Source organism: Manduca sexta, unplaced genomic scaffold (assembly GCF_014839805.1).
Source record: "Manduca sexta isolate Smith_Timp_Sample1 unplaced genomic scaffold, JHU_Msex_v1.0 HiC_scaffold_3095, whole genome shotgun sequence".
NCBI classification, from domain to species: Eukaryota; Metazoa; Arthropoda; class Insecta; order Lepidoptera; family Sphingidae; genus Manduca; species Manduca sexta.
The window spans coordinates 1-12,306 of NW_023594126.1; the positions used below are offsets into that span (position 1 = coordinate 1).

Here is a 12,306-nt window from a genome sequence, read left to right on the forward strand (position 1 = left end):
TCAATAACTGGCTATTCGAAGTATTTGTAATTGAATGAATCACATCTGTCTCCAATGTGGATTCCAAATACGAAATAAATCTTCATTACAACAAAATTCAGGCAACCATTATTAACTTGATATAACAAATACAAACTTGATATTACAAAACTAGGTATATATCAACAAGGAATCAAGAAGACCATCCGTGTAAAAGATTTTAATAGAAACATCAATCTATACTAATAATTGAAGAGTTTATTTGAACGCGCTAAACTCAGGAACTTCAAAACCGATTTTGATTTTTTTTTCCACCAAAAGGAAACATTATTCCTGAATGCTTTACGCTATATTTTATCTCGAAAAAACTTTTCATGAAGACGGAGCCGAAGGCAAAAGCTAGTATTGTTATAAGTAACACCATTCCAAAGTGACTCAGGCTTATTGGCCTTATTAGTTTAGTAAGAAATTAATCAGCGTATTCCAGTTATGCTTATTTGTACATTCATGTAAATAACTATTGTGATGAAGGGTTCAGGGTAAAAATATATTAAGTAATGTTTATTGGTATATTTTTATATTTGTAAATACGCTCAACGAACAATATTTTTACGTAGTAAAGTTTTCTGTAATATGACAACCATAAGGATATTTTTACCGCGTATGGGTGTGATCACAAGTGTTAAGTTGCCCCTTAAATTGTAAAAATATTTAATAATAATTACGCTCAACTTGTATATTTTTATCGTGATATTAAAAAATATTGTCATTGAGTACTTAAATCTGGAAATAAGATGCTTCGGAAATCGTCAATGTGAAAATCCATATAATAGTCTAAAAAAGTTTGGACCAAACATATTGTAAGAAAGTAAATTGATTTTTATTACACATGGCAGTCTATGTACTACACAAAAAAGTTACTGAGTATTTCATCGTGTTACATCACAAATTGCGTAGGGCGATAGTCTAAAGCTGGCGCGCACAACACACTTGCACGGTGCGTGTGTGTGTCTGTGAATAAATACACGTCCGTCGTCATGACAACGCGTCAACAAAGTCAAAAATACAGTATGATGGTTTGTTTGCGTCTATGTATCCTTCAATTATTCTTATTAATATGTATTTTTTATTATTGTGAAATTTTTTATTGGTGTGAGTATTATGAAATTACCAGCTTTAGTTCATATAAATCTTCAATTGATCGTAATAATATACAAAATATTGATAATTTGTAAAAATCGCACGTTTACATGATTGCATATTCAGTTATCATCACAACATTGGTCATTACTTAGCTAAGTTAGTGAATACGGTCCTTTTGCTATTGTTAGCCAACTTTGACTTGCTCCAAGCTTGAGACCATTGAGACAAAAAAGAGTTCACAATTTATTATCTCTGACCCTATGGTCCTCTTTTAAATAGTTTGAAAATAAACAACTAAGTAGGTGGAATTACTACAAATAAATATCGATTTTCGAAAAAGGAAATGAATAAACAGTTAACAATTACTAAGTACATTAATTTGGGACTTGGAATTTAATTCGAAGTTCATTTACGAGTCTCACCCATTTTGTTTTATACTGCGAGCACTAGGGTGTTTGTAATAGAGTTCAAAGTGACCTGATTTGTATGTGTGGATGCCTTATAATATCTATTTGCAGCTGGTTAGGTACTTCTGCTGTGAGGTTTTGAGGCGATATCCGAAAAACATAACGCCTTGCCCGGGATAGGCATAGCTCATATAATGTTGTGTATGTGTGATTGTGAATATATTTTTTATATTTTATACTGGAAATATAATTATAAAACTGGGTTTGTTGTTTTATTACCGAGCTATTGGCAGAGGCCATAATACTTAATGGTCTATGTGTTGCAAATACCTATTATTCAATGATTTTGTTTTTTTCTTTATAATGTATGCTGCAGTACTTCGTGCCATTATTTACGAAAAGACGACATCTACTTACTCTACTGCTTATTCTATTGTTTATGGGCGGTCATATCGCTTACCATCTGACGAACGTTAAGCTCATCTCGTCATTCAAAACAAAAAAAGCCTAAAAAGAGACTATTAAGTATTCTTAAGTCCCAATTATCGTATTGTTGCCTTACATTCTCAATTATTATAATTTTCTTGTCGCGTAATTGGTTTGCCATTTCTGCCTTAGCTCTTTCTTTTAAGGATCTTGCAGCACATACACTAATACATAAAAATATATATTATAATTGCAATAAGATGTAAGAATCTGTCCATTGTATTGCTGCTATCAGGAATCACAAAGAGATTTTGTTCTCAACGCCCAGAACTGAAATATTTTACGATTACACAGTGATATTTGAGTTTGATATCTAGATTTATATCTGATAACTATCAGATTTAAGAGAGCGATGAATAAAAACTGTAAAAAACAAACTGCTGTTAAACAATACATTTTGTTTTACAAATGTAATTTAAAGCCAAATGCGCAATAATTTCACGATCATGAACTTTATTACTATCATTATGGTATTGTCTTTCTTCTTTAGTATCTTAAATAGTATCATTTTTGTCTATTTGTATCATTTTATGTTTATTAAGAGTAATAATACAATTTTTATTAAATTAAGTCCAAATATTGACTGTTGTAATGGAAATAGAAAGTAATTTTACTAACTGTTTTTAGTTCGGACTCGCCAAACTCTGGAGCTCTTGCTCCGATTCTAAAGAATGTATTACACCTTTCAAAACACCTATGTTCAATAAAAAAAATCAAAGCAGTCAATTCTTTATTATTCAGGGAGTTTGTGTCTTTGCTTTCGGGTCGGTTCAACAGTTCTACTGATTTCATTACAAACTTAATTTAATTTTTATAGATAGGAAAACGTGGAGCTAGCAATAAGTTATTTGTCCTAGACATTGAACCGCAGGTCGAGTCCGTCTTGTGTAATGTACGCACAGAGTCCGCACATGGTATGCGGTTTTCCCTACCAATCACATATTCATGGCGCGTGCTCTGGGAATCTCGATCTGATTGTTTATGGGCACCATGTTAAAAATGAAGTGTTTGATGTCACCTTATAAACTTTGAAAGCGTACAATTTATTTAATCACTTCTTGTACAATGTAAGGCGGACTTCAGGCCGAGGCATTCTTGATCAGCCAACCTTTGGATGATGCAGATATGAAACAATACCAAATATCGTTAATAAAAAAAGGATGCAGACAATTAAGTAGAGAATAGTTAAGAAAGGAAAAGTTCTAATCGATCTTTTGAACTCTCTAGGTACAGAAATTTAACGTACAAGTAATTTGCTGGGAATTTGGACGTAATATTTTGCTGGGAAGTGAAACTGGAATTGAGAATTACAGGATACAGGCATATCAGTTAAATATACTGCCTGCCTGATAACAAACAATAATAATAATAACAATTTTATTTTTGCAATAGGTTTTCATTTTTAGTTATAACGATATTAAAATTGTTAGTAGAATTTATAAGACAAATTTAGCAAGTATTTTCGATTCGAAAAACAGAATTTGCTTCGTGTTTAATTATGAGCTAACGTCCCATTATGAGTTTGTTAATGAAAAAAAAAACAGAGGTATTTTAAAATTCCTCCATGATCGACACACATAATGTTCAAACACGAGACCAGCCTGTGATTCCGTGTACATTGCACACTTTGCTCTAAAAGTATTGTGTAAATATTACATATCCGTCACACAGCGCAAATAGAAAACGTGTTGCTCATTTATAGCGCCAGAGCTTTATGTTTGTATGAGTTCTTCATATTCTATGGTTTTTGAAAATCGAACGATTTCTATGACAAGACCAGTTAAACTACATTCTATGGTGTATATGTGTGTAGCAGGGTCGAAGCCCATTGGTCTCCCCAGGGTACCCATATATCTGTGTGGTTCAAAGTTAGGTTGCAATACCAGATACCCCAAACGTAACCGCCTAGACGCCCCTGAAGTTGGGCGGAAGAGGTAAGTTCATCCACTAGGCTGTCCAAGACGGTGCATGGGAGGACAATACGCAACGCGACTTGAATATAAGAAAATATGTTTTACGTTTTTTATAAGTAAGGAGCAAAGAAACTGATTGTATTCATGGCGCAAAACCGACCTCAATCGAGTTTCCCTTCCGACCCAAATTGTTGAAATAATCGTAAGTGACTTCAGAATATGTCACACGTAATGGATGTCGCCAGTCAATTGGAACTGGAATAAAATACGTATTTATTTATATTTAAGTATAGATAGCGGCGATAGCCTAGTTGGGTGTAGAACGGACTGCCTAGACGAATGTCCGCAGGTTCAAATCCCAAGGGCACACACCTCTGACTTATCTAAAAAATCATGTGTGTATTCTTTGTGAATTTATCGTTCGCTTTAACGGTGAAGGAAAACATCGTGAGGAAACCTGCACATCTGAGAAGTTCTCTATAGGAATTTCGACGGTGTGTGAAGTCTACCAATCCGCACTAGGCCAGGGTGGTGGACTAAGGCCTATTCCCTCTCAGTAGTAGAGGAGGCCCGTGCTCAGCAGTGGGCAAGTATATAATACAGGGCTGATATTATTATTATTATTATTATAGATAACCAAATGGTAGATGAGTAGGCTTCGAGCGGAGGGTCTCAGATCGATTCCAAATATCACATCTCTGATTTTTTCAAATTAAACTTGAGAATTGCTATATCGCCGATGGTGTGGTGATGTGAAGTTTATACTAACGGAGCGTATGTCTTGTACGCAGATGACATTTGAGGTAAAACGAAAACTATTTTCATGGAGAGATAATAATCTAATTGTAACTAAAAATATTAAAAACGAACGTTTTTTCAATTCTGGCATCAAAATATGTCTTTTATAATTAAAAATAAACACAATTTTCAATCTATTCCTTAAAGGTTAGACTGCAGCTGCGATTTCTCTGGCCTTGTCCATGAGCTGTGGTGTTCACTCACCATAGTGTGAATTGTTTGTAGGCCTTAAAAATCCTAGACCCAACCTTAACATAATGTCCAAGAACAGTTCAAATTAACCACACTAGCCGAAACCTTTGTCCAAGACAAGAGCCGCATTCCGATCGAGTAGCGTTTCTATTATAAACTATTGAAATTCGCCATTGTGCGCGCGTAAGGAACGCCACCGTGCCCTGAATGCTAGCGGCGCGTGAGCCGAATACAAACGCCTTGCCAGTTCTGATGACCTGGTACTTCCTAGCAATTTTGGACTTTCAATTTCTGTATTTGTATTGGGAGTTTTTTTGGATTTTGTTCTGGAGACCAGCTGGAGTTCTGCTGGCATAGCAAGCTACAATTTTGCAGTTTTTAATTTTAATTATGTTTTAATGATGCCTCGTGTTTGGCGGCATGAGACAATGAATTTTTCACAAAAAAAGTCAAAGAATAGAGTATGGTTTCACGTTTTTCCTTATTGTTCTCGCGAATTTTTCTGTGGTTGGGGATTGAGTTGTCAATGTACTGTGAATACTAATTTTGTAAGGTTGCTTTTTTTTCTCGTTATCATAAATTATATGATCCAATTAAAATCTTACACGTCACCACTTCACTCTCTACTCTCAGAATGGGACTGCATCCTGGACCCGCTGCCGATGACTGGAGTGATCGGGTGCGCGCGGCGGGAGTGGGCCGCGCGGCATGTTCTGGCTGCAGGGGCGCTCCTTGGCAAGAGCTGCTCTGCCGCGCTCAAGCTGGCCGGACACAATCAGGCACTGCAAACACAGGTACGGGTAAATAGCATAGATGTCCAGCAAGTTCATTATCTGATGTTGAGTAATTTTCCACCATCTACAGGCACTCATAAAGCCAGAATAACGGATGCTGGCTTTAAAGGAAAGGAAGGTTAACTGGCCGAAAAGCAGCTTCGAAAGAATAAGTGATACTAGCTCATTCACGGTTCACCTAACTTATTTCCCACTATGTATTAATAGGGTTGTTAATGTATATTTTTAGGTTTTTGTAAATTTTTGTGTATTAGTAACGTAACAAACAAGCTGCTTATTTATTTGGATTTCTTTCGTATCCTCGATATTGTACTAGACATACCATATGTCCGTACTACTAGTGTTTAATCACTTGTACTTACTAAAACCAGAATCAACACATTTTGTTTCGTAAAGTGAGGGTCAATAAGGAACCTTGACTGACATCATTCACTTTAATTTGTATGCACGACCACTCCGTAATCGTAATTTTGCAACTAGCAAAAGGGTTATTTAACTCACTAGGTGTGTTTGCGAATTGGTTTCCGTAGATCTTTATTTACACTTACAGCCTCTATATTACTTCTGGTTGTTTTTAGTTTGAGTTTGTAGGACTTCGCTTATCATAGTATGTAGTAAATTCACAATTATTCTTTTCTGCCTTCTAATTTGTCCATCACTGGTTTGGTCGTTTGGGGTAGGGTCTTCTAAATTTGTGCCTCTTAATTTTTACTTAGCTGGAGTTGATTTTCTACAACCATTATATATCTTGGAATTCTATTGCATGAAGATCATTAAGAAACAATCTAGCTTCTAAGAATTTAATATCACGACCCAGATTATGTTTGTAATTGACTTTGAGTTGCCCTTTTTATTGACAACATTTATATTTATTCAATCATAAAAAACATATTAGTCTTAAATATAGTGGACATTAGTCATCAATTATTGTAAATTTTTGTTGACTAAGTTCATACGCCATTACTTTATTATTGAATTTAGGTCCCTGACTTCTAGCTCAAATACCCTTAGTTTACACAGCTATAGTTGGAATTATTGCACTTCGTCCTAACCCTAGTTGTACAAAATTTATGAAATTACAACCACTTTTATATAATCGTACTTTCTTATCTTTCTATTACAGGGCTATCTCTTCGGTTGTCACCTAGCTCTGGCATGGCAAGCGTTCCTCGACCTAGAGGCGTTCACGGGACCCGAACCTGCTACCTTCTCGTTAGTGGGAGCTCCCCTGGCGTTCACGCTGGAAGCCAGGCCCGACTTGTATGAGTATATCGAGGCGGGAAGGACTAGCGTACAAGACGTCGATTATCATGCAGTAAGTTACTTAGACAGTTGACTGGCTCGGTGGCGTACTTTATTGCACCTGCGTCGCCGAGCCGAGGTCCCGGGTTCAAATCGTGGTTGGGGAAAATTTGGGATTTAAGGTTTTTCTGCTCAGTAACAGCCCGAAGACTGGATTTAGTAGTTTGTTTGAAGTTATTTAGTTTTTTTTTTTTATTGTGGCACTATTGTAACGATGTTGAATCTGAAGATACATATAACGTCTTTTGCAGATAAATAAAACTACAACACATTTTTTTTTGAGATTCTAAAAAACGTTTCGTATTAGTCAATTGCCTTTAAAATTTGTGTTTGTTGTATTACTCAGCAACAGACACAAAATTATCCAATGATACCAACGTCCCTCATTATACTATGGTTTTAAAGTTAAGATTAGCGATGCAAGGTTACCCTTAGTACTTAAACTAAGATAATAAATCTCTTAGGAAGTATTTTAACATGCAGCATAAGTCTTTCAAAATGACGCTTGGATTATGACTGATGAATCATTCATATATATAAGTAACATCATCTATAAAATAAATAAATGATGTATTATTTAAATTGTATGTAAGCTTCTTTGGTTGGATTTATATATATTTAAACCGCTATTTTAAATAAACGATCCCAATCGCTTTTTTTCTATCTACCGGGAAAATGGACCAATCAGAATAAAGTATGTTAATATAGTTATTTTGATTGGTTCATTCATGAAATCAGATTGCAGATTGTGATTGGCATCGTTTATTGAAAACGGCAGTAAGTGATATGAATGTTTCGACACCAACAATTTATACTAAGCTAACTCAAAAAACCGTACTTTACACGAGAGGCGTTTAAAGGGAAAAACGTGATACCTTTTTATTAGTTAAGATACTTATTTGAAATTTGGCACCCTCAATGATTAACTTATTATTTATAATTTCTCATATTTATTTTTCCTTAATTATTTATATTTTTTAAATTAGTGCAAGTTAGCCGTGTATACATGTAATTCCTCAATAAGATTATACATATTACACACGTCTAACTAATGTTAGCGTAGTGTGTTACGGGAGACCACAGTCCTAAAGAAGTGTTATTTTTATTGCGTTGCAGTAAGAAAATTGGAGAATATTATGCATTAAATATAAAATTAGGTTCCTATATATATTCACAAGATATATAATTATAAATTCCTATGCTAAATAAAAAAATATTTAACTTAGCCTTATTTTATCGGCACATGCTTTTCTGGCGGATATCGCATTAAAAGCCGACAAATTATACATAGCGTACTATACATCGACCTGTGCTCTAAGTTAGCGTATCATTTAACATTCTATTGAGCTATAATACACGTTGATTTGTATAAATTATAGATGAAATTATGAAGATAATATTACTCTATACAGGTAAATGTATAATGAATACAAAAATAGTATATTAATCAACTTTTTATTAAAATTACAGGTAAGTACTTTCTTATTAATTTACGATAAGGGATCAAGTCAATCACAGTTCGACTTCGTATATTATGATATCTATCTCAAGATTGGACTTAATATTGTTATTTTTAAAAGAAAACAAAACTTCTAATTAGTAAATATAAATAACATAATTTAAGCAGTAGGTTGTAATCAATCTTCTAAACATTCAAACCTTATCATCACTTGCATTCTCCTCGTGTTCAGTTGTTAATAAATTTCTTTAAAATGTATGATACTTTTCGGGTGTAACGTTGTTATCATACTAATATTTTAAATCTTTATATTTTAAAATTAAACTATTTTCAGATTTTATCGCGGTTTTTTATATTTTAATTTTCTCCCGACGTTTTGAAGACTGCAGCATTCGTGGTCATGGGTGGTCTTTATATTTTGCTATATTTTATTTTTATTAGGCACCGACTCCAAAATTCGTAACCAGTAAATAAATAATGTTAAATCTTTTTTTTGGTTTTTAGTGGTTCTTGAAGGCGGTATGAATTTTTGTAAAAAAGTTTTTGGGAAATAGAACCTATCTCCTAATTAGCGTTAGCAATATCTCTATACTGTCTGTACTCTAATATTATAATTATTATCGGCACACAACTCAACATACAACAACATTTTTGTAAAAGTTAAAGTAGGATCTAAGTATTTTTTATTTATATGTTTTCTAACGTAGTGAAACTCCACAGGGGCAAAAAAAAATAATGTGATCTATGATACTCTGTTTCATTTCACTTGAAATTATATAGATATGGTTTTTATCCCGACCTCTATCATCAGAAACACCAGTAAAATCATTGTTTACTTGGATTTTTAATATCAAAAATATTCAAGAACATTGTTTTGGAAACTTTAGGTGATGTGTTACCATTGTCAGAATTTATGGGAAGATGATGATATGATTCAAAGTGTGTGATCGTCGACTAGATTCGCTGTCAACATTAGTGGCAGTTTTCTAGCTTTTTTGTATCACATATTTGGCGATGATTTTCCATTATTTCGCGTGATTACCCCAGAACTCATCAAGTAGGTCAATACGAACTTCTTCGCTTGTATTATTATGACATTGCAGACGATAATTGACGCAACCGACTTTAATGTTTCTTGGTGCTTTAGTTTTTCCTTTTCAGGTGGTATATTCCAATCCTTTATTACACAAAAGTTTTCTCTTTGTAAGTATCCACTCATCTTCAAGTTTAAGACGTTTGAGACCTACATCAATATTTTTTAGACCTACATTTTAGTTTTTTGGGTTCGATACTGCTGAATAGTTACTATCATTAATTAATGCTACAGGCGAAGAAATTGAATTACTGGGAGTAGATATTGTTGATACTGAATCTGTGTTCCCACTGAGGTCGCTATCCATAAGAATCGAGAAGACTTTCCTGGGCTGACCTACTGATTTCAGGTATGAGTGTTCTATCTTCTGTATCTTCGCAAGTCGGTACCAAAGTATTGTTTAAACTTTGTGAAGATTCCGAAAAATCACAATAGGGTGAAGGTACGGGGGTATTATGTATGCAGGTTCCATACTTGGTGGAGTTAACGTCAATAGAGAAGGTTTTTGGATAGAAGTCAATACCTTTGGTGAATAAATATTATGTGGAACGTGGTTTAAATTTATATCTTATAATCATTTTCGTAATTGACTATATCTTGGCTTGTAGAACTGGATATAGAATAAGCATGCTCTTGAATAGGCTCATCCAACATGATGTGATTATACAAAACCACAAATTTAGGATTATCAACTTCGGCAGGCAATGGCAACGATTATAGAATAATAGGCATAATGTATTGAAATCATATGATTGTTTTATAAAAAAATACATATATATGTAAAAAAATAGTCAACATACCACCAATAAACTAATTAACATACATTTTCACATAAGTATTTCAACGTAAAAGTCGCTAAGTCATGCATTTTACAAACATACAAATATAAAACAACGTATTAAAGTACGCTAAGTAAGTGTTAGCGTAGTGTTACACGGACATTGAATTAAGCGGCTCAAATTTTCAAAAACGTACTGTGTTACAATAAAACATATTTATCTACTTTGACATACATTATAATCTTTAATAACACATTAAACTTACTTTTCTCAACAGTAGGAAGCAGTATCTCCCCATTTTATCAACACTACTCAAAGAATATTCCTCCTTTTTGATTAAATTCACTAAATATTTAGCTCGTTTTAGTAACATTTTTGTGATAATAAAGTAACATCAACAATATTTTAAATAACTTGTAACAATGAGACTATCAATCATGATTTACTGATAAGGTTTTAAAATCTCGCGATCACATCTAACACAGCGACAAGTGTCGTTAGATTAATATAAACGAACAAGCGGTGCGTCCCCTTCCCGCGTATACTCCGCTAACAATAGTTAGCGTAATTAAAATCGACTGATTTCAAAAAGTACCTTTACTTAGCGTTGTATAAAATTTGTAACTTCGTTATTTTTATATATTTCTTCACGATTTTTTTATTACATATAAAACAACACATTTTAAGCAACTTGGCATAAAAACGATTTTACCTAAACTTCGAGTTAGCGTAGTATAAATTGTTGGTGTCGGTTTGTTATTTTACACATGCTACGTACAAAATCATAAGATACTTAATTTCTAAGCCGGTAGTGCATCTTCTTCTAGTTGGTATGTAGGATTTTATTATTTTCAGTGTTTGTAGACAATATAGATTACATTCGCTGATTTACTGCCGGTTCCTTCATGAACTAAAAGTAAAAGTTTTATGTAGCTACAATACACATATCGGAAAAAATTAGTTAACGTAATAGAAAATGTGTTAGTGTCGATGGAGAAACTGGCTGTCAGTGGTCAATTTTGATCCGATTTTTAGAACAGGATTATGTTATAAAAATCGGACAAGTGCGAGTTGGACTCGTGCACTGAGGGTTCCGTAAAACTTATAGGTAAGGTAATTAAGTATAAAAGTTCAAATTTATACTTTAAATTATAACTTTGACGTTCAATGCCTAGGTACTATTGTTGCACCAATTACAAACAATAACTTTGTAATGGTAAATTCGTTTTATTTGTTATTAAAGTTTATATTTATAGTTTTCCGACATTTCCTTTACACGTGCTGTAAGAAATTGCTTCTTGCCAAATTTCATGTTATTTAGGCAATAGGAAGTAAATAGTTATGACCTTCTTGTGAAATTGCAAAATATGCGACATGAAGGATCATATCTTTTGATCAGGTTGTCTTTTAAGCGTGATTTTTTTCACTGCTGAAAGAGACCGTATTTCTGAGTATTTCATGTAAATTTCAACTTGATACTCCTACGCGTTCGTGCGAAAATTAAAAATAATTATTAAAATTAATCCTTTTTGTGATACAGAACCCTAAAAACAATAAAACCTCCCCAGTTATACAAGGCGGTGGTAGAAGGCCCGGGGATAGAGCAGACGAAGCGTCTCCAGCGCGAGCACAGCGGCGCGGCGCGCGCGGTGTTGGGCGCTCTGCTGCGCGGCGACGCGCGCACCGCGCTCCACAACATCCTCGCCGCCATGGAGCACCACCTCTGACGCACCACACCGCCCACGTGAGTGTCGCCGGGATCAGCTCGTGTACTCACATAGAGCAGACGAAGCGTCTCCAGCGCGAGCACAGCGGCGCGGCGCGCGCGGTGCTGGGCGCCCTGCCGCGCGGCGACGCGCGCACCGCGCTCCACAACATCCTCGCCGCCATGGAGCACCACCTCTGACGCACCACACCGCCCACGTGAGTGTCGCCGGGATCAGCTCGTGTACTCACATAGA

At 34.7% G+C, this 12,306-nt stretch overlaps 1 protein-coding gene across 1 annotated transcript; it reads left to right on the forward strand.

Annotated features, from left to right (window-relative positions):
- The first annotated feature begins 5,487 nt into the window (after positions 1-5,487).
- LOC119192739 (decaprenyl-diphosphate synthase subunit 2-like) lies at positions 5,488-12,072 on the forward strand. The gene is made up of 3 exons (XM_037446498.1): positions 5,488-5,712; positions 6,836-7,027; positions 11,914-12,072. Exons 1-3 carry the CDS (start codon positions 5,503-5,505, stop codon positions 12,070-12,072), a joined length of 561 nt encoding a protein of 186 aa, XP_037302395.1. The 5' UTR covers positions 5,488-5,502.
- Positions 12,073-12,306: the final 234 nt, after the last annotated feature.